The 22,795-nt window shown below is 50.2% G+C and overlaps 1 protein-coding gene across 8 annotated transcripts; it reads right to left on the bottom strand.

The window, feature by feature from the left end:
• Nucleotides 1–8,906: 8,906 nt before the first annotated feature.
• FXYD5 (FXYD domain containing ion transport regulator 5) lies at nt 8,907–22,431 on the bottom strand. 8 transcript variants are annotated; one of them, XR_007136344.1, is made up of 11 exons: nt 22,283–22,377; nt 21,632–21,815; nt 21,491–21,542; nt 19,448–19,525; nt 18,693–18,749; nt 16,940–17,038; nt 13,953–14,069; nt 12,518–12,547; nt 12,298–12,441; nt 9,171–9,216; nt 8,907–9,075 (listed from the first exon to the last, which is right to left on the bottom strand). XR_007136344.1 is itself a non-coding variant. In XM_047790720.1 (11 exons), exons 3-11 carry the CDS (start codon nt 21,540–21,542, stop codon nt 9,009–9,011), a joined length of 621 nt encoding a protein of 206 aa, XP_047646676.1. In that variant the 5' UTR covers nt 21,632–21,755; nt 22,283–22,431; the 3' UTR covers nt 8,907–9,008. The 8 variants fall into 8 exon arrangements, 7 of the variants coding, with proteins under 7 accessions (XP_047646676.1, XP_047646677.1, XP_047646675.1 ...); XM_047790720.1 differs by having other exon boundaries at nt 12,367–12,441; nt 21,632–21,755; nt 22,283–22,431; XM_047790721.1 differs by having other exon boundaries at nt 12,367–12,441; nt 21,632–21,872; nt 22,283–22,409.
• Nucleotides 22,432–22,795: the final 364 nt, after the last annotated feature.

The following is a 22,795-nucleotide window of genomic DNA, read 5'->3' as shown; positions in this document are numbered from 1 at the left end:
AAAAACAGAATCAGCTGATATAGCTCAATCCCAATTTTCAGAATCCTAATCCTTTCCAATTAACGCCCTAAGTTTAACAAAAAAAAACCCCCACCAGGTTGGAGGTTCAGTTTGTGTGGTAAGTCAGCCTCCTGCAGGACTGAACTTTGAGCTTGGTCTTCAGAACTCTTGGGCCAGGTGACTGGGAGAAATAAGGATTTCTTTCAGTGCAGTCACAGAGACTTCCAAGTCCCTTAGACGGGTCCTGAAAGGGAATTTAAAGGTCTGAGCTCATCACTTTTTTTCCCCCATGTTTTCCAGCACAGTTAGAAGCCAGCAACCAATCCAGTACACTGTTTTTAACTAAAATGTTCTGTGGGAGTTCCCATCAGGGCGCATCAGAAACAAATCTGACTAGGAACCATGAGGTTTCGGGTTTGATCCCTGGCCTCTCTCAGTGGGTTAAGGATCTGGTGTTGCCATGAGCAACCTTGGCTCAGATCCTGCGTTGCTGTGGCTATGGTTCAGGCTGGCAGCTGTAGTTCCGATTGGACCCCTAGCCTGGGAATCTCCATATGCCACGGGCGCAGCCCTAAAAGCAAAACATAAAAATGAAAAATAAAATGTTCTAGGGAAGCAAATGCTTAGTCACCCAGAACCTTGCCTCCTGGAGAACCTGATAGAGGAAGAAGCTACAGGCAAGGTTCTGAGTAACTGTTTTGCCACTTCATGCTCTGGGCTATCAGTGCTCCCTTTGCCACTGGAAACGGGGTCATTAATGACTTTAATTAGATCAGAGAACCAATTCCAGAAAATCCCAGACTCATTCTTAAGAGTCTGTTCATCTGGAAACACTCTGAGACCCAATTCTGCATCAGCAAAGCAGAATAACTGATACACACACACACACACACACACACACACAATTTGTTACAAGGATGTAACCTTTCCCAATTGTGGGAGCTGGTGAAGCTGTCTCTGGAAGGCTCTTGTCTCTGACCTTGACCCTGGAACTTGATGTCCATGGGGCAGACAGGAAGGGAAGATGGATATAAAGTCAGGAAGGGCAAGAACAATCTGGAAGCCATGAGGATGGACTGAACCCCACCATCGTTCCTTTCTCCTCTGACTTTGGGGGGTGTAAGTGTCCTGAGGAGGAGCCAGGGTCCCTTATCACAGGGCCAGAGACACACCCGGCCCAGGAGCTGGAGAAGCAGAAGGTGGACTGGGGGCAGAGGAGGGAGGGAGGCGGAGCAGGGGCTGGCTGGAGGCTGCCTCAGCCAAAGAGAAGAGTCGGCAGATAAGAGAAAAGTGATTATAAGCCACAAAACGCCAGCGGTTCCAACTTCCACCTGCAAACCTCCCACTAGAACGTAGCTTGTGGCCCACCCTCCCCAGAAGCCTATGGGAAGGGGGAGGATTCTGGGAAATGTAGGTTACCCTGGCCAAGTGGATACATCACAAAACCACTCAGGGGGTGTGTCAAACCCTGTTTCATCTCCCAGCAGCAGGAGCCAGAGTTTGTCCACTCACCCGTCTCCTGCGGGCAGCCGCCCCCATCCCTGAAGCGAGCATTGGAGGACCCTCCCCCTGCCCCCCAAAAAGCGCAATCTGATTTCATATGAGCAAAACAGATTCCTTCCGGTTAATGTGATTTGGCCTTAATTCTTCCAGCACAAGAACCTTGTTGGTATTGTATTCAGGAGACTGGCTACAGGACAAGAACCACTGCATTAGCTCTTGGCAAGAAATCTCACCCCTGATATAAGAGCGCAGGAGGAGGCTTCAGTCCAGACACTGCACAGCAGCAAAAGGCATCGTGCCAGAAGGGGTTTGGCCATCGGATAACGTGTTGCCTATGGGGAACATGGGGGGCCCCAGTGGAAAGATTTCCGGATGTCTTTTCCAAGTCTCAGATCCAGTGTTGCTGTCCCCTGGAGGTCTCAACAGACTCCAGTCTTAGAAATTACCTTCTCTCTTTGTGTTTGAATAAAAATTGCTCACGCTCCCGTCCCTTGTCTTGGGGAAAGCTCAGCATCCTCCTCATCATTCAACCAATTCCTGCGCATTATCATTTTCCCTGATGGTATTCAGGGTGTTGTAGACTCAGCTAAAACAAAAACCCCTACATTTCCCAGTTTCCTTTTGCAGGTAGAAGTGGCCAATCAAAAGTAAATAGAAGTCTCTGGGAAGGGATCCTGCAAAAGCTCTTTAAAAAGGAGCTGACTCACCTAAGAGTGCCTTTCTCCATCTCCCTTGCCTTTTTCTTTTCCGCTTGCTTTTTTTCTCTGGAATGTGATGTGATGCCTGAGGCTCCTGCAGCTATTTTGTGAGCTTGAGGATTAGAGCCACATTCTAAAGATGGCAGAGCAGTAAATTAGTAGGAGCCTGGACCCTTATAACATCAAGGAACCCCTTCCTCAGCCTTGGACTACACATTTCAGGGTTCCGTTATGAGAGAGAGAAATAAATCACTTGTTTACATCACTCTTGTTTCTGGTTTATGTCTCTGGCAGTTGAATAGAGTTTCTGCTTCCAGAACTCTTGCTGCATGAGATAATAAACTTCCTTTGTGGCCAGTTATATTACTGTTCACCAATATCCAGCTCCCTCTCTATAGGGCTGTCGCTTCCTGCCCTCTTGAACTCAAATGCAGATTGAGTTTGATCTGCATTTGCTTCGGCCAATGAAATGTGAGCAGAAAAGATGAGCATCCCTTCCTGACGGAGGCAATAAGAGCCAGTGTGTGTCTCATCTTATTCTCTTCTCTTTCTGTCAGTGATAAGCAGCAATGTCTCTGATAGTAGCGTCTCCATCAGCTTAGGTCCCATTGTGGCTCTTGGTGATGGACATGCAGTGTGAGTGAGAAACAAACCTTGGTTGCTGTAAGCCACTGAGATTTGGAGATTGTTTATTACTGTCAAATTTAAGCAAAAATGGGCTGGCTTGATACAGGGAGTTAGAGGGCTGATAAGCCCTTTAAAATGGCTAATGGAAAACTAAAAAGAAAGAAAATGCTCGTGGAGTGGACTCTAGGCTAAGACTTTGCAAACAATTCCTAGAATGTGATTCTAAGGAGAAATTTACTCCTGTGTGTTTCTCCTGTGCCCTCACACTGCTACTGTCACAATCACAACACTTCTGATACCAGGTATGTGTTTGTTTTTTTTGTTTTTTCCCACACCAAGCAATTCTCTGTGACACCAGTTGGCTGTTGGCTGTGCTACAATTCAGTTCAATTCTGACACCATTTAGAGTTACTGCAGACACCACAGGTGAAGGACTCAGTCCCAGGAGACTGCCCCCCGCCACTTCAGATGCCAGTTGCCAGCAGGTCTCCAGGTTGCCCATACCTTCTTCCAACTTGGTTACAAATTGGAGGTTCCTAGGTCCTCCCCTGCCTCCCGCCAAGCTTGGAGTCAATTATTTGCCAGAACAGCTCATAGCCTCAGGGCAACACTTGTATTTACCAGTTTATTATATAATAAAGGATATGGTAAAGGATACAGAAGACCAGCCAGGTGCAGAGGTACCTAAGGGTTCCAAGCACGGGAGGCTCGTTCTCCATGGAGTTGGGGTCCATCTTCCTTCTAGAATGTGGACGTGTTCACCAATCTGGAAGTTCTCTGAACCCCATACTTTTGGGATTTTTTATAGGGGCTTCTTCATCACGAAGGCATGATCCATCATTAACTTAACATCCAGCCCTTCTCTCCTTTCCGGAGGATAGGGAGTGAGACGGAAAGTTCACAGCTTCTAATCATGGTTTGGTCTTTCTAGTGACTAGCCCCCCTCCAGGAGCCTACCAAGCATTGCTTCATTAAAACAAAAGACACTGCTACAGGAGTTCTCTGGTGGCTCAGCAGGTTCAGGATCTAGCATTGTCACTGCTATGGCTTGGTTTGCAGCTGTGGTGAAGGTTCAGTCTCCCAGAAACCTCTGCATGCCACAGCTGCTGCAAGGAAGGAAAAAAAAAAAAAAAAAGGCACTCCCAGCACCCAGGAAATTCCAAGGGATTAGGAGCTCCACATCAGGAGATGGGGTCAAAAACCAAATGTTAGAATAAAAGATACTCTAAGTGTAATTTCCTGTCACTTAGGAAATTATGAGGGCCTTAGGAGCGCCAGCATTTGTTATTGGTGGAATTTGAATGATGGCCATTTTGACCAGAGTGAGGTGGTACCTCAATGTAGTTTTGATTTGCATTTCTCTAACAATTAACCATGTTGAGAATACTTTCCATGTGCCTGTTAGCTATCTGTATGTCTTCTTTGGAGAAATACCTATTTAGATCCTAATAAGGTTTAGATCATGTTAAGGTTGAATCGGAGCTGTAACTGCTGGCCTACATCACAGCCACAGAGATGCCAGGTCCTTAATCCACTGATTGAGGCCAGAGATCAAACCCGCATCCTCATAGACACTGTGTTGGGTTCTCCCCCTCTTAGCCACAACGGGAACCCCCAGATCCAAAAATACACTGTTGTGTGCCCTTTTGTTTTCAGTTTTGTTGTGTTTCATGTTAAGGTCTAACTTATGTAGTAAAGCGCACAATTTTTTTTTCTTTTTAGGGCCGCACATAGGGCATATGGAGGTTCTCAGGCTAGGAGTCCAATCAGAGCTGCAGCTGCCAGCCGACACCCCAGCCACAGCAACACCAGATCCGAGCCACGGCTGCGACCTACACCACAGCTCACAGCAACACCAGATCCTTAACCCGCTGAGTGAGGCCAGGGATCGAAACTGCGACCTCATGCTTCATAGTCGGATTCGTTTCCGCTGCGCCACGACGGGAATTCCAAGGGCACAAATCTTAAATGTACGGTTCAGCCAGTTCTAAGCAATACATACATTCCCGCAGTCAGTGCCACAATTGAGGTAAAGGACATTTCAATACTTCAAGAAATTTCCCTTGAGCCCCTTCTCATTCAAGCGGCGGCTCCCATGGCAAAAACAGCATAACAGCAGTTAACCTGACTTCCATCACCATCAATTCATTTTGCTTACTCCAGAATTCAGATAACTGGAATTCTGTCGTGGGTGCTTTTTTGTATCTGGCTCCATGCACTCAGGATAATGCTTTAGAGGTTCACTCGCCTGACTGGCTGTACCAGTAGTTCCGCTTTTTATCACTGAGTGATTCTCAGCTCGTGTCCTCACCTATGTTGATGGACACTTAGATAATTTCCAGTTTTTCACTATTATGCATATTGCCTCTATAAAGTCTTGTAGCGTTCAACTCTTCCTTGGGCCTCTGGTTTCCTTTCTCTTGGACAGATATTTAAGGATTGAGTTGCTGGGTCCTATGTTAAGTGTACCTTCACCTTTTTAAAAAACTGACATTTTTCTAAAGTGACTGTACTGATTTGCACTCCAATTGAAAGCAGTACTGATTTGCACTCCAATTGAGAGCAATGTATGAAAATCCTGGGAGTTCCCGTTGGGCCTCAGTGGTAACAAACCTGACTAGTGTCCAGGAGGACGCGGGTTCGATCCCTGGCCTCGCTCAGTGAGTTAAGGACCCAGTGTTGCTGTGAGCTGTTGTGGAGGTTGCCGACGCGGCTTGGATCCCACGTGGCTGTGTGGTGTGTAGGATGGCAGCTACAGCTCCAATTGGACCCCTAGTCTGGGAACTTCCATATGCCAAGGATATGGTCCTAAAAAAAAAAAAAGAAAAAGAAAAAGGAAAAAAGGAAAGGAAGAAAAAGAAAAGAAAAGAAAATCCCAACTGGTCCACGTCTTCTGCAGCAGTTGGTATTGTTAGTTTTTCTACTTTTAGCCATTCTGTATCTGGTGGTGTCTATTCTGGTTTTCATTTAATTTTTGCCGATAGCTAATGATTTTGAACATCTTTTCACGTGTTTACTGGCCATTCAGATACCTTTTTGGTGTGTGCATAACTGCCTCTTAATGCCCACAAGGCTAGTGCCTGACACCGGAATGGTGTGGCCCAAACTCATCACATCTGCATCCCTACTTGCCAGCAGAAAACAGCCAACTGGCGAGAAAGATGATCTCTTTGGCCTTTTAAATTAAATCTAAATTAAATACCAGGGCCTCTAATTAGCAGAGCTGAATCCACATCCAGAAGTCCCTAGCAGGAGTTCCTACTGGGGCTCAGTGGGTTAAGAACCTGACTAGTATCTATGAGGATGTGGATTCAATCCATGGCCTCACTCAGTGGGTTGCCACAAACCAGCATGGGTCAAAGATGTAGCTCAGATCCCACATTGCTGTGGCTGTGGCGTAGGCTGGCAGATGCAGCTCTGATTCCACCCCTAGCCCAGGAACTTCCACATGCCACAGGTGTGGCTGTAAAAAGACCCCCCCCCCCAAAAAAAAATCCCTATCAGGGACATCTGCAAAACAAAACACAGAATTAGCTTTTTCATCTCTACCCCATGGGAAATTGGAATAAGCGGGGGATGCACACCCAGTACCAGTTTCCCAACTATCCACATGGTGGATCTGCACAGCCTCATTTCTGCCCTGTAGGCTGTCAGGCATTCTCCTGAACTGGTGAGTCCTCAAGTCCAGGCTGTGCTCCAGTGGCAGACATGAAATAGTTTTAGGCCCCAACAATATTAACTCACATTGAGCTGGGCCACAGGTATCAGCCTAGCCTCCAGAGGGGCTGAAAAACCAAGGTGACTACATGGATGGTTAGGCATGTCTTTGTGACTGAGCTCCAATAAAAACTCTGGACACCAAAGCTTGTGGGAGCTGCCCTGGTTGGCAGTATTCCATGTGCATTGTCACACATTGTTGCCAGAAGTTAGCACTGTCCATGGCTCCACTGGCAGAGGACACCTGGAGGCTTTGTGCCTGGAAGTCCCCTGGACTCGACCCTGTGTGTCTCTTTCCTTGGCTAATTCTAATCTGGTCCTTTCACTGTAATAAACTATAACTGTAAGTATAATGGCTTTCAATGAATCCTGTGAGTTCTTCTGGTGAATTACCAAACTCGAGGATGGTCTTGGGGACACTCAAACTTGCAGTTGGTGTCAGAAGTGAGGGTGGTCTTGGACCTCCCGAACTCTGCAGTGTCTTTGGGCAGTCTGGTAACAATCACATCTCTAACACCTGCCGGTCTCCTCCAACAGCACAGACTCTGGAGCCCTCAGCTAGCAACTTGGTACCCAGCTAGAACACAGTGTATCTTTTCCTTACTGTCTTCTTTGGATTTATCTTTATGGCTGTCTTCTATTTATATCAAGCAGTACCAAGTTTCCACATATGACTGTGCCTTTTAAGATAAATGTATTTAAGTTAAAAAGGGATTTGATCTTTTTTTTTTGGCTGCATTCACAGCAAGTTGACCTTTTTTTAAAAAAGTGAATAATAGTGCAGGCAGGATGAATATGTGACAAAAATTGTGAAGAGGATATGGGATATTGAAGTTTGGGAAATACTCAACCAGAGACATCTTCCACATACTCATGTGGCTGCCACCGAGGCAGGGGCCAATGTGGCTGCCAGCATTTCCTGTTCTGAGAGGGAACCTTAATTCCTTTCCTACTAAAACCTATATGTTCCCTTTCCCTAGTGCATTTCAGTATTTTTTAAAAGTGACCTGCAGTATGAAATCCACTTTATAGCATCATTACATATATCATTCAGTTGAGCCATATGAAATTGTTATGTTTAAAGGTCAAAAAAATTTGAATAGTGACAATTTCATATGATTCAATTTAATAACTATAACACATTACACATGAATATACATATATACATGTAATATACTATAGATACATATGAATGATATTCCATCACAATTGGGTAGACCTCTGTTCTGATTAGTAGGTAGTGGGTGCCAATCAAAAAATATATTTAGTATCCCCCCATATGCATATAATATATATATGATATATACCACACATATAATATACATATATTATACATATGTACACATAATATATGTCACATACATAATACACATATATAATATATATCACATGCAACCTATGTGTTTATTTTCATTGAATTTATCTTTATGGCTATCTTATATTTTAGGAAGCAGTACTGATTTTCCATATACCATTATGCCTCTTTAAATATATTTATTTAAGTTAAAAAAAATAAAAATAAAAAAAATAAAAAGGGAGTTCTCTTAAAAAATGATTAATAATACAGGTGGGATGATAATGTGGCAAAAATTAAGAGAATATATATAGTCATATTATTTGTGATACATTCTGATATTTGATTTTCTACTTTATAACTTCTTCTTTCCCTTTTTCTTATGCTACTCAGAGTCCACTAAACTGACTTTGTAACCCATGAACAGGCAAGTTTGTGAAACACTTACGCAACCGCCTTGAACGGGACCTTGTCTCTTTGCTTTGGTGTGATAACCCTTGAACCTGGGGAGAGATCCCTGCCCCAGGCCCTGCCCCCACCTAATCTGGTTGAGTCCCTCCCCACGGGAACCCAAGGGCCTTCCAGAAGAGCCCACCAGAGCCCTTCTCGACCATGCTCTGGGACCCAGGGGCACTGAGCCCACTCCAGGGCCTGTGTGGACTTCTTTATGGGCACACCCCTAAACCAAGAGGCAGCTGGGATTGTAGATGTACAGGCACGGGGTGGGGGGGTGTCCCCACTCATGTGCTGGAGAGGGTCACTATGGGTTGGGGACCTTCATTTGTGTTTGCCCAGTTACCGGTGTTGCCAACCAATGTCGGGGGGAGCTGGCTTTGGACCTCAGCTTCTGCACACAGACCAGGCCAGGGCTCTCAAACTGGTGTGGGTGGAATCCAGCGCTGATCCCCTCAACAGTCCAGAGTCCCCTACCATCCACCTCCAACCCCTCCTGTATCCCCCACTTTGGCTTTGGAGTCTGTGACCCCATCACTTTACTCCTTGAGGGCCCTCCCCAGCCCCTGCCATGTCCTTCCGCTCCCCAGTCAGGCATGACAGAGACCATGGGGCAAAGACCACAGTGCTTTACTTCTTGTCTGAACAGAAGTGGTAACTTGGGCATCAAGGCCTGGGAGCCAGGCAGGGTAGGCAGAGCTGGGAGAGTAGAGGCCTCAGGACGCCCTGGCTCCATCCACGTCTTCCCTCTCGGGCTGGGCCTTACTGACTATTCTGTAGGTTCTGTGAGGGGAGGGAGGAGGCCAGGCATGGTGAGCTGCTGGGAGCTGTCTCGGGGTGCCCGTCGGGTCTTCAGCCCCCACTTCCGATGGACTCACCTGCCGTGATTCCGGCATAGTCGGGGCAACTGCCTACATTTGCCACCTGTGCATGAAGGAAAGGGTTCAATCGAGAGCTGGAACCATACTGATTCTTTTCTTTTTTTTTTTTTTGGTCTTTTTTCAGGGCTGCACCTGCAGCACATGGAGGTTCCCAGGCTGGGGGTTGAATCAGAGCTGTAGCTGCTGGCCTCCAATACAGCCACAGCAACACAGGATCCAAGCTGTGTCTGCAACCTACACCACAGCTCACGGCAACACCAGGTCCTTAACCCACAGATCGAGGCCAGGGATCGAACCTGCATCCCCATGGATGCTAGTGAGATTCGATTTTCCGCTAAGCCACGATGGGAAGGTCACCATATTGATTCTTGGGTGTGCTCTGGCTGCAGGAGGAGCAGGCACATCTCTGAGCGCCCCCTCCCCCGAACCCTGCCCCCGCCCCCCAGGAGGCTCCAAGGCAACTCTGAGCAAGTGACAAGAAGCTGGCAAAAGAGCCTGTGCCAGGGTCCCCAGGGAGGGGCTCCCCCAACACACAGAGGAGCCCTTTGGAAACTCAGCCTTGCTTGTATGTCATTCACGTGTTCGGCAAATGTTTATTGTGCCCCCACTCTGTGCCAGGCAGTGATCTAGGCATGGGAACACAGCCGGAAACTAGCATGTAAAACCCCTGCCCTAGTGAGGGAGAGCGACCATGAGTAAAAGAACCAGATCAAGTGTATGGACTGCGTTGAGTTAGACAGTGTCGTGTGCTGTGTAGAAAAATAAGGAAGGAGGCAGGGAGGCCTGGGCCTGCTGGGGGCATCCTCATGGCTGTGACTAGGGGGACCTCACTGAGGAGGTGATATTTGACCAAAAACCTGAAGGAGGTGATAGGAGAGCCACGTGGACATCTAGAGGAAGGGTGTTCAAGGCGTGAGGAACGGTCGGTGCAAAGGCCCTGAGGCAGGAATAGGCAGGTGGGCTTATGGGACAACAGGGAAGCCAGGGAGCTGGGCCCCAGCAAATGGGGGGTAGGGGGTGGAACACAAAGGGGACTTGCAGAAAGCAGCCCTCTACCATCTCCTGGCTGCCGCCTTCTCCCTCCCTGACCCTCTGGACTCGCTCTTACTCCTCTCCTGATCACACTGCCCCCGTGGTTATTGCAACACATTCAGCTCATTCCTGCCTCCCAGGCTTTGCGCTTGCTGCTTCCTCTACCTGTTTTTTAAAACCATCCTTCTTATCAGAATCCATTCTGATTTTACCTCTTTAGAGGAAGCAGCCCCCCCCCCCACCCCTTTCAATCTCATCTTTATTGTCCTCCTGGGAATTCTCTTTTTCTGTATCCACCCTGCTCATTAATGCATTTACCTGTTTATTGTCACCCCCCTCACCAGGCGTGAGCTCCCAGGGCCCCCAGCATCACAGCACAGGCTGGGCACAGAGCAGGTGCTCACAAGCGTTTGTCATTGGAATGATTTACGGCCCCAGAGCTAACATTCAGGAGCCACCTCACACAGACCTGAGTCCAGCCCTTCCCTGATTTTTTTTAAAAGTTTTTTTCATTGTTTAGGGTTGCACCTGCGGCAAATGGAAGTTCCCAGGCTAGGGGTCGAATCGGAGCTGCGGCTGCTGGGCTACACCACAGCCACAGCAACGCAGGATCCAAGCCACCTCTGGAACCTATACCACAGCTCATGCCAACACTGGATCCTTAACCCACTGAGGGAGGCCAGGGCTCGAACCTGCGTCCTCGCAGATACTAGTCAGAGTCTTAAGCTACTGAGCCACAACAGGAACTACCCTTGCCTGATTTTTATGTGTCATGTGACCTTGGGCAGACTTCTCAACTCTCTGAGCCTCACTCTTCCCACAGGGGAAGAGACCAGGGCCTGGCCCAAAGTCAGGATCTATTAACATAAGTTGAACAGCTGAGGCAGTGGTGCTTGACCCCAGGATTCAACCTGGATCGGGCTCGCATCAGCCATCTCTTTTTAACACCCAGCGTTTTGCCTCCCACCTTAAGGCAAAAAGATGTGGCCGTGCCCCTTTCCCTGATGAGGAAGCTGGCGTCATAAAACTTGGCATGAGTTAGACCCCTTAACTCAGAGCTTGCAAACTGGTGGCCCTCACGTTTTATTTAACTTCAGCATTTGCAAAACTTCCTAAAAATGAGTTTCTCTGCTTGTTATCCTCCCTTTACCTCCCCCTTCCCCACATGACACTGGGTCCTTGGAGACGCATCTGAGAGGCTGCAGCCCCCAGGCCTCTGAGCTCTACTTGAACACTGGCAGGGGGGCACTGGCAGGAGAGGGGAGGGCAAGAGGAGAGAGAGGTTGAGGTGTCTGACCTGTATCACCCCTGCTCCCTCCCGGTGGACTTACCAGGAGGCAGGGGCTGGAAACCTCCCCCTGGAGCCATACCTCCAGCTTGGGGCCCCCTGCTCTAGTTCCATCTCTCACCAGGCCCTGGGGCAGTCGTTACCTCCCCTTAGCCCTGTGGGCTAGGGTGATCACAGCTCCCCACTGCTGCTAGTCCTGGGGAGCTGTACCACCCTGTTCCCCGGCCACCACCATGTGAACAACCCAGACTAGCCTGTTGGAGGAGAAGGCCACCAGGCAAAGAACAAAGGTGCCCATAGAGCTCCCTGCTGACCTGCAACTGACCTCCATCCAATGTGTGAATAAACCCAGCTGCAACCAGAAGAACCACCCAGCTGAGCCCAGCCTATGTTTCCAGATTGCAGAACTGAGAGCTCAGTAAATGGGTATCATCTCAAGCCACTGAACTCTGGGGTGGTTCATATGGATATGCCTCCTTTAGTTTTTGTTTTGTTTTCCTGTTTGTTTAATTTATGGCCGCGCCTGCGGCATATGGAAGTTCCCAGGCTAAGGGTGTATCAGAGCTACAGTTGCAGGTCTATGTCACAGCCATAGCCACAGCCACAGCATCGCCAGATCTGAGCCACATCTGTGACCTACGCCACAGCTTGTAGCAATGCCAGATCCTTAACCCACTGAGTGAGGCCAGGGATGAATCCGCATCTTCACAGACACTGTGTCAGGTTCTTAATCCACTGAGCCACAGTGGGAACTCCTGGATATGCCTTTAAAACAATTTTGCTCAGGGGCCTTCAAGAACCTACCCCTCTGTCAGCGGGCATGCCAAGGCCCTCCCAGCCCTGATGCCCCTCCTGCCCAAGCCCCGTTCTCACTGGTGAGGATGACGATGCCTGTGATGAAGAGCACGGCTGCCACCAACAGCCCCCGTTTCCGGAGGGAGTCCTCGTCTGCCGAGAGAGATGCAAGAGTGTGGTGAGAGGGCCCGCACCTTCCTTCCCCCACAGCCTCCCATGGGCAACTTACCATAGGAGAAGGGATCGTCCTCACTCGCACCTGGAGGGGACAGAAGGGAGCAAAGATTTGTGGAGTGACGAGATGAACCACCGTCAGCAAGGAGACTTGGTTGCACTGGGTCTCAGCCTTGGCGCACTTAGAATAAAACCCAAAGAACTCACACATGGCAGGCAGTCTGGTTCCCATCATCTCTCACTTCTCGTCCTCACTGGCCACCTCCCTCACTGTGCTCCACCCCCACCCCCATCCCACTGGCAACTATGCCAAGCCTTCTCTCACCCCAGGGCCTTTGCACAGGCTGCTCCCGCTGCCTGAAGCCCCCTTCCCCAGACATCCACAGGGCTCCCCTTCAGCTCCTTCTCAGGGAGGTCTCCCCAGCCCCTTACAGAAAATATTCCCCAGTCATTCTCTCAACCTGACCCTGCTTCTTCATTTTTCTTTTCCGTTATCCTTTTTCTCCTTCATTTTTCTTGAGAACAACTTAAAAACACCTGATATGGGGTTATTAGGAGGCTGATTTATTGTTTCTTTCTCTCCACGAGAATGTCTGCTCCATGAGGGAAAAGCGTTTGTTTGTTTGTTTGTTTGTTTTTGGTCTGTCTCATTCACTGCTGTATCTCCGGCACCTAGAGCTGGGCCTGGCACACAGTAGGTGCTCAATGAGTATTTTCTGAATGAATGAATGAACACTCTATGGAACCCTTGGGTGTATCCTTTCTATCTGTTCACTGGGGTGGGCTGGACATGAAGCAGAAGATAAGACCAAGAGGGGAGGAATCAAGGTGCCCCTAGAGGAGTTCCCGTCATGGCTCAATGGTTAACGAACCCGACTAGTGTCCATGAGGATGCAGGTTCGATCCCTGGCCTCAATCAGTGGGTTAAGGATCAGGCGTTGTTGTGAGCTGTGGTGTAGGCTGCAGACCCAGCTCAGATCTCGCATTGCTGTGGCTGTGGTGTAGGCCAGCGGCTACAGCTCCAATATGACCCCTCACCTGGGAACTTCCATATGCCTCAGTGCAGCACTGCCCACCCCCCCGGCCGCCCCCCCGCAAAAAAAAGACAAAAAAATTAGCATCCACAAGGTGCTCCTACAAACAGAGCTCCCTACCGATCCCAAATTGGTCTCCAGCACTCAAGTAAGCCCAGCTGAGCCCAGACTAAACTTTCAAATTGCAGACCTGAGAGCTACATCAATGGCTGTCATTTGAATCCGTTGGTTTTTGGGGCCACCTGCACGCAGCATTCATATAAGCATTCATTTATCTATTCAGACATTTACTGTGGGTCTGCTCTGCGCTCGCCCACAAGAACTCCAGCCCCAAAGTCAGGAACTCACCCAACACCTATTTACTGGCGCTATTCTGGGTTGGGCAGGACTGGGGTGCTGAAAACACACAGTGAAGAGGAAAGAGCCTGTGTCCAGTCGAGGAAAGGGGTTACTGACCATTCAGTTCGAGGACGGAGTCCCTCCTGACGTCTTTGCTTGGGACTCTTGTCTTGGCGGGTGTGGGACCCCGCGTCTTGGCGGGTGTGGGACCTTGTGTCTTGGCGGGTGTGGGGCCTCGGATGGGATTGGCAGGGAGAATGGCCAGAAGATGAGAGCGAGCAGGAGTGAGCCATGGAGGGAAACAAGAGACACCAATGAGGAGTTCCTGTCGTGGCTCAGTGGTTAATGAACCCAACTAGTACCCATGGGGATGTGGGTTCGATCCCTGGCCTCACTCAGTGGGTTAAGGATCCGGCCTTGCCATGAGCTGTAGGTCGCAGACACAGCCTGGATCCCGCGTTGCTGTGGCTGTGGTGAGGGCCAGCAGCTCTAGCTCTGAGTAGACCCCTAGCCTGGGAACCTCCATATGCTGCTGGTGAGGCCTTAAAAAGACAAAAAAAAAAAAAAAGAGAGAGAGAGAGAGAGACACCCCTGAACATCTGTGTCTGGGAGAAGCCCCCCTCCCAAGCCTACGTGCACTGTGGCGGCCCAGGATCCCCCTCCCACCCACAGAGGCAGCCAGGAGTGGCAGGAATGGAGATACTGAAATAAGCTTGCAGCCCTAACCCCCAGGGAAGCCCCGAACCCTCTCCTAGGACCTCCCAGACCACCCTACAGTCAGGAATAAAAGGTTACATCTGTCAGAGCCAAACAAGGGCCTCCGGGACGCTGGCCCAGTTACAGAGCCTGGAGATTCATGTTAGAAAACATGTTGAGGGAAAAAAAAAAGGAGAAGAAGAAAAAAAAGAAAACATATCGAATATCACTTCTGCTCTCAGGAGAAAAAAACATACCATAGAGTTCCTCTCTTTAAACATCAATACCCCTAAGAAAAGACCTGCCCCTGTGGCACTGAGAAGCATCCCCAGTGAGGTGGTCACCCCTGACTGATGCCCCGAGGTGAGACTGGCAAGCAGAGAAGCTGCCTTGTGGACTCCAAGCTCCTCAGTGCAGTCTCAGCACCTCATCTCCTAAATGGGACTCAACAGCCAAGAATTATGAGATGTTCAGGAAATGGTTTTCAAAAAAGACAGAAGCAAGATCAACAGCAGGACAAGGACGGAGGGACCCCAGGAAATGTGAAAGGACAGCCTCGGTGGTGTGTGGTGCTCACGCCCGGGCTCTAATTCTGCTTCTGTCACTTTATGCTGTGTGGCCTAGGGCTGGCCTGTAACCTCTCTGGGCCTCAGTTCCCTTCCCTGTAAAAATGGAGTACGGACAGCTCCTAGCCCTGCAGAGAAGCTATCAGCATTAAATGAGTGACCACATGGAAGCGTAGCACAGTGTCCTGCACGGAGTAAACCCTCAGCATAAGTTGGCCACTGCTGCTATTGTCTGCTTGGTTCTTACGCCGCCTTCCTTTGTGGGGAAAGGTTTCTGCTTCCGCAGACCATCTGGTCTCCTATGGTAACCCAGCCACAACGGGGAGCGGGTGACCCAGTCTCACCGCTCCCTAGGACCTCTCAAATTCCAAGCAGGGATTTTGAGGGGACGCTAGATGACACTTGGAAGTCCTGAGCTGGCAGAGGATGGCAGCCCTTTCCCATGCCCCCAGGTGAAAAACAGGCTCCAGGGCAAGAGGTACAAAGATGTAGGAGAGAGAGAGGTTCTGGGGACACTGGGTGACCCTGAGGCTCAGCCGTGCCTTTTACCACTTGGCTCCCTGACCCCTCGGTCCAGTTGAATTTCCTTCAGGAATAACCAGGAATATGGAATTAACACCTAGAGTAACTCAGGTCAGCAAGGGCTCCAAGTAAGTGAATCTAGAGATGTGAAGATGTTTTCTCAATTGGGAAGCATGGACATGGCTGCTCCATCTTCACCCCCACTTCTGTACAAAATTAAAAAAAGCTCCCTCAAGACACTTTATTTCTGTATGTTGTAAACTGTTTAAGAGACTCTGTCAGAATGAGATGCTTTACTGTCATCACTGGGAAGTTGTAACAATTATAAAAATCTACAAGGGGAATGGCGTGACCTTAGCAGCAGTGCTCTTGCACAGTGCCCAGTCTGAGCAACCGTACACACTTCAGCCTGGGTGTGGCCTAAGCAACAGTACCTTCCAGGAAGGGCTGCCCCTCAAATGTGGATCATCACACAGGCACTAGAGGCCACCTGCTGCCTTCTCGTTTCAGCCCCCTTCCCATGCCACTGGTAACTGTTCCCACCCGTCCTGAGGGAACGGGGAAGATACCTCTCCACTAAGGTTTAGTCTACGAGGTTTAGAAAGGGCGGACTCGGTTCTCCAGCCCCAGGCTCCCATTGGTTAATCATGGCATGTGACACCAGCTGGGCCAATGAGCATCAATTCTAGGCCTTCGCGCTAGGGATGTGCTCCAGCTGCTGGGTTTTCAACCTAAACTTAGAGAATTTCTGGACCTTGTATGTGGCTAAGAGGGTAAACGCCGCTTGAGAATGAAGATAGCAGTGCTGAGGGAGCAAGTTAGTTGTGGTGACAGTGCTTCAGCTCTTTGATCTGGCTGTGCCCGAAATTGGTGTGTACACGCTTTATAGAGCGTATATTGCTAATACATCCTTATTTTTCCCCCGTTAGTTTTCTGAATATTGCAACTGAAAAGCTCCTGCTCGAACACTGACATCTACACCAAGGAAACACAACCATTGCCCACACCGTCCCTATAAAGGACCTGAATAAAGAGGGTCCCTGAGCCTATCAGGCTTGGGAAAAATGCTGCAAACTAGATGTTTCCTTTTAGGACACCTGCTGCAAATAAGCTTTAAAAAGACTCTGAGACATCCTGCCAGATAGAACCGTGTTTAACTCGGAGTTTCCCAAACACCTTTGACCGCAAACCAAAGAGATTTTTTTGAAAAATGTATTAATTCCCCAAACGGGTGCTCTGAGAAACATACTCGGGGAAATGCCGACCTAGATAGAAAATTAAACACAACTCGTGCGGTGCTGTTCCAGTCCCAGGCTCTACCTTGCGTCCTGCTCTCGTCCGCCCCCAGATCTGTTGTTAGAAGCACATCCATTCCCGTAGGTTGCTGGGTCTGGGTCTCCATCTGGTTGGGGGTCGCGTCTACTCAAATCAGAAAAGAAAGGCGGAGAGGGTGAGAAAGGAGCGAATCAGCAACCTGCAGAAACCAGCCGGAGAAGGGGGGGGAACTTCTCCCATCCTCAGGCCGGCAAACATCAAAGACGTCCTTGTACAGGTGTCACTGTGGCAGAGCAAATCCCTGTTCCTTTGCCCCAGTGTCGTGGGTAAACTTTAGAGCCAGGTTCAGGGACCCTCATCCTAGCCATGTCACTGACTTTCGGTGACACCTTGGGAGAGTCACTCTGAGCCTCCACTTATCACTTATCTGTAAAGTGGGGATAATGGTTATTTCTACCTCAGAGGGTTTATGTGGGGCACTGAATGAGTGAATGGCAGGGGAACTGGTTAGAACCATGACCGGTGCTCTGAGTGCTTGAGGAGGAGGGGACAGGGTTGCTTATTGGGGCACTTAGAGAAGTGGGATGAACTGAAGGGACCAGGATGCTCAAGATGGGGGTGGCTTCATCAGCCACGCCCGGGCAGCCTGCGGAAAGAGACACCGCGACAAAGACCAACATTGGCGCTTCCATAGCAATGTGAGAAGGGCTTCCAAGTACATTATTGCTTGGGAGAAAAGAGCAAGTTGCTGAACAAGAGTCATCAAATATCCTTAAGCTCCCACAAAGACACCTCCCTGTTAGTGTATTTTCTCCAGGTAATACACAGGTGCTGCAGTATCACTGGGGAACTCCTCCTAATCCAGTGCTAATGGGTGGAGGGGAAACCTCTCAGAGAGGGCGGGGGGAATGAGAACGGGGAGTGGGTGAAGGCAGATTTCATCTTGCCTAAAATGTTTTTTTATTATTTCCAAGGAGAAGGTCTTCAAATTGGGGAACACTTTTTGAATTACGTTATATTCCCAGAAACAGTTAAGAAATGATGTTAGGGAGTTCCCATCTTGCCTCAGCAGTAGCAAGACTGACTAATATCCATGAGGATGTGGGTTCAATTCCTGGCCTTGCTCAGTGGGTTAAGGATCCAGCGTTGCTGTGAGCTGCAGTGTAGGTCACAGACACGGCTGGGATCCCGTGTGACTGTGGCATAGGCTGGCAGCTGCAGCTGTGATTCAACCCCTCGCCTGGGAACTTCCATATGCTGCTGCGCATGTGGCCCTAAAAAGAAAAAAGAAAGAAAGAAAGAAAAGAAAAAGAAAGAAATGATTTGAAAAAAAAAAAAAGAGGAAAAAGATAAAGAAATGAAAATTGGGGAATACTTTTTCCATTATTTTATATTCCAAGAAAAAGTTAAGAAATGATTCAAAAATTCAAAAAAAGAAAAAGATAAAGAGGTGAAAGGAAGAAATGAGTGGGGTTGGCACGCAGGGAGTTTCTGGGGGTGTCTGCAAAGCTCTACTCTTTGACCTGGGTGTTTATTACATGGGTTCGATTTAGAATAATTTAAGTTGAACATTTATGGGTTTTATACTTTTCTGTATGCATGTTATTTTTCTTGATCGCAAATGATTTTTTTAAAAGAAGTGAATGGAGTTAGCTGGCTGCCCCACCACAAAGTGAATCAGGGGATTCAGTGTTGGGGGACGGACATGGGTAACCAAGGATACAGACTTTCCGAGGAAGAAGGGGAATGATGCCTGTCCCAGGTCCACCTCCCCGCCCTCTACCCCTGCCTGACTCACCATCAGCCTGCAGGGTTGAAGTCTGCGGGGTGGGCTGGAGTTCTGGGTGGACTGTGTCTGGAATCCAAAAACAGGGAGAGAAAAGAGAGAAGATGCAGAGAAGGAACACGGGCAGGGTGAATTCCATAGCAACTCAAATTTGATGGGATGGAAATGAATTAATCCAGCCATTTGCTAACTACCCAACTCAATGCCAGTCTGTCCCCTGCCTCAGGCCCTTTCCCCTACCCAGCATCCACCTTCCTCTGGCAAGAGCCCTTGGAACTTCTTTGCAGGGACCCATCCTTCTCTGACTCTCCGTCATTTTCATTCCAAGGGGCTGACACCCAGGTCTGGCCAATTCGTTTTCTACGCCTGTGATAGAAAGTGATCAGCTCACAGGTGGGCATGTGGCCTGAGCCTGGTCAATAACACTCGGTTCTGAGTCATTTGCTGGATTGGGGGAGGGGAAATTCTCTTTCTGCTGGATTCTTAGCAGGTAGGATAGAAGCTCCAGGTCTCCGTGGGCCATCTTGGCCCCATAAGAGAAGACTCTGCCTGAGGATGAAGCCAACACAAAGAAAACGGAACCAGAAGATGGAGACAGGTTTCTGACAGCACCATTTGAACCTAGATGGAGCCATGCCTGAAGGTGTATCCTTGGACTTTTCAGTTCTACAAATCCAAAATATCCCATCAGATCCAACCTTGAGACTTTTGTTGCTGTTGTTATTTTCAATGACAGGATCTTGACAGACATGTCCTTCTTTCCTCACCTGGGGCTGGAGTCAGGACATGAATGTTCTCAGTAGTTGAACCTGGTAGAGAAATGTTTGTGGCCTCCAATGTCAGTCCTGGGAAATCAAGGATGAGAAGTCAGGGAGGAGCCTCTGACTCCTTCTCTCACCAATATTCCCAGCCTGCCCTCCCTTCTGAAGCCTTGGGAAGTCCTGGGTACTGGTGGGCCCCAGAGACATGTTTGATTGATCAGCTTTGGTGGTATCAACCCATGATTATGGATGCGTTTTAAGACATGCTAATGCCCCTTGGGAGTTCCTGTCGTGGTTCAGCAGATTAAGAAACCAACTAGTGTTCATGAGGATGCAAGTTTGATCCCTGGCCTGGCTCATTGGGTTAAAGATCCTGAGTTGCTACAAGCTGCAGTGTAGGTCGAAGACATGGCTCGATATGGCATTGCTATGGCTGTGGCATAGGCCAGCAGCTGCAGCTCTGATTCAACTCCTAGCCTGGGAACTTTCAAATACCGGCCCTAAAAAAAAAAATGCTAATGCCCCAACACTGCACCCCAAGCCCCTTCTCCCTGCTCATCCTTATAGGACGGGAGATGCATGGTCTCATGAGCCTAGGCACTAGAGTCAGCCAGAGCTCCGATCTCAAATTCTTCTCCTAATAACTTCCTTGCTGTGTGACCTGAAGCAAGTGAAGCCCCTCTCTGAGCCTCAGTTGCCTCATCTGCAAAATAGGATTATACTTGAATCTACTTCTAAGACTATATGTAGAGAGGGTGAAATGAGATGGAGCGATGGGGAAGGATCTCCCCCACTATTTAACATGCAGTGAGTGGCGATACAACCCCCGCCCCCTGGTGGCTCAGCAAGGTAAGGATCCGGCTATGGCTCTGGTTACGGCTATGGCGCAGGTTCGATCCCTGGTCCGGGAATTTCCGCATGCCATGGGCAAGGCCAAAAAAAAAAAAAAAAAGCCATAAGTCCCTCCTCCACCTGATCCCCTGTCACCTCTCTGACCTCTCCTCCTCCACTCTGCCCCATTCACCCCAACCCAGCCTAGCCTACCTGCTGTTGCTCACACTCTTCAGGCAGCACTCACGTACCAGCTGGGCTTGTCTCCTCCTCTCCTTCATGTGTCTGCCCAAATGTCACTTTCTGGTGAGATCTTTCCTGATCGCCTTAACCCTCATCTTCGGTATTTTTCTCCAAAGCATGTATCATCTTCTAACACACTATATTAATCTACTGATGGATGGTTTATTATCTGTCTTTCCAACCGGAACATGCATTGCTATTTCCCCAGTGCATAGAATAAGAGCTGGCACATGGAGCTGCTCCGTGAATGCTTGTTGAATGACTGAATGAACACATGCAAACCATTTTATCAAGGAGAAATGGGGCAGCTTCAGTGGAGAGTTTGCTCTGGGTTCCAAGGTTGCAGCCCAGCCCCTCCACTCACTAGCCTCTGGCACAGAGCACTTCACTGAGCCTCAGTTTCCTCCTCTGTAAAATGGGCATGCCAAGAGCATCACAGAGTAGAGCTGAAGTGGAAACAAGCTCATGAACACAGCACCTTCCATGCAGAAAGCCCTCGCCAAGGCCCATCACAGGTATTGCTTTGAGAAAACACTTGTCAGGCAAGGGTGAGACATCTCCAGCTCCTGGACTGGCCCCAGCTCACCCCCTTTCCCTAATCGTACATCACCCCAGGATCCAGGGAGATGCTTTGCTGGGAACGTGGGGCTCCTGACTGCCAAGCAGAAAACCGACACTCATCTTCCTGCCAAACCAAACTCAGTGCGTTCTCCTTGGAGGTGAAATGGAAGATTCTCAGCAGGACAGGCCCCAGCCAGACACGCTGGAAGCGACCACCTAGGTCCAAGGTATCTAAAGAGGGTGTAACGTTGGCCCCCTCATCAGGCCCCCATTTCCTGGTTCCGGCTCAGTAGGGGACAGAGGACACAGGACAGAGCATCCAAACCCACCATCCGCCCACCCAGCAGCACACGCACCCCAAGTGGGGCTGAGGACCCTGCAGCAGGCAGGGTGGAGACCAGGGCTGGGGCTTACCTGGGAGAATCAGGCCAGCGAGGATGAGACACAGGCAATCAGAGGGCGACATCTATGGGGCAAGCCAGAGCTGGGGGTCAGCCATGATGTCAGTGGGGCAGCCCAGGGCCACCCAGGAGAACCTGCAGCCCCCTTCCTTACCCTGAGCAGGCACCTCTGGCTTCAAGGACACCTGCCGGGGCTGACCACTGGCTGTGGGGAAAGACGGAAGCCAGGGGGAGGGTCTCAGAAGTGGGAGTCCCCAGCAGTCACTCTGTCTCTTCCTCTCCAGGTCCCCAAAGAAAACAAGAAGCATCCGACTAAACCAGGCTTCCAGGAGCAGCCACTGCACAGGGCCAGCCCTTAGTCAGAGAAGCACTGACCAGCTGGCCCCCGACGGACCCTGCAGGGCAAGGCGAGGGGTCTCGGGCCCAGGAGTAGATCTGAGGGCCTGGGCCCTCCCGCTGGGGCTGTTCTCAGAGCAGAGTCGTCAGCAAGGAGGGGGAAAGAGGAAGAGTGAGTAATGTGCTCCTGATCTCAGAGGAAAAAGTGAGCTGGTGAGAGGGGCCTCGCAGCAGGGACAATAGAACAGGATGCTGGGCAGAGCTGGGAGGGCTGGAGGAGCGCTGGGGAGACTGAGGCAGGAGGAAGGGCAGCGGGCGGCACAGGGTGGGAGCGGCGCGCGGCGGGCGGGCGGGAGAGGTGAGCAGGGATGGGGGCGGAGAGGCCCCGGGAAGGTCAGCGTCCTCCCCACCTGAGCCCAGCCCTCGGGCCGAGGGGAGCGGGCGGAGGAGGATGGAAGGAGAGACTCACTTCAGAGCTGGGGGTCCCGAGCCGGCAGCCTCGTGCGGCGAGGGCAGCGGCGGTGGCGGCGTCCAGGCGGAGGGTGTGGCCAGGGGAGCGCTGGCGGGCGGGGACCGAGACGGGCTCAGTCATTTCCTCTTGGGTTTCCTGGCTTCAGAGCCGGGGGTGGGAGCAGGAGGGGGGAGACGCTGAGGGGGATGGGGGGGCAGGGATGAGAGGCAGGGCTGAGGCCTGCACCCACCCTGCCTGGGGGCGGGTGGGGGCGGGGAGCGGGGCGCGCAGGTCTGGGCAGGGTGGGTGCACCCTGGGGGGGGGGTCTGGTTTGGGGTCTGGGGAGGGGGAAGAGAAGGGAAGGGGCGGCTGGAGGGGGGCACTGAGGGAGGAGAAGGGACGCTTGGGGGGCTGTGAGGGAGGGGGGTACTGGCGGACTGGGGGAGGGGAAGGATGGGGAAGTCTGGGGCGGCGGAGCAAGCTCCCCAGGTTCAGTTTTGCCCCCTCCCCCATTCTGTCCCCACAGATGAG

The sequence above is a fragment of the Phacochoerus africanus genome, chromosome 8 (genome assembly GCF_016906955.1).
Source record: "Phacochoerus africanus isolate WHEZ1 chromosome 8, ROS_Pafr_v1, whole genome shotgun sequence".
NCBI classification, from domain to species: Eukaryota; Metazoa; Chordata; class Mammalia; order Artiodactyla; family Suidae; genus Phacochoerus; species Phacochoerus africanus.
Note: the sequence above shows the minus strand (reverse complement) of the source record. Positions and strands in the feature narration are given on the sequence as shown.

Coding starts and splice junctions, on each gene's coding strand:
- FXYD5 (XM_047790720.1), bottom strand. CDS start 21,542: ATGTCGCCCTCTGATTGCCTGTGTCTCATCCTCGCTGGCCTGATTCTC. Junction 17,039..18,692: donor TTCAACCCTGCAGGCTGATG/GTGAGTCAGGCA, acceptor TGATTTGAGTAG/ACGCGACCCCCAACCAGATG. Junction 14,070..16,939: donor GGACGAGAGCAGGACGCAAG/GTAGAGCCTGGG, acceptor ATCCCATCCGAG/GCCCCACACCCGCCAAGACA.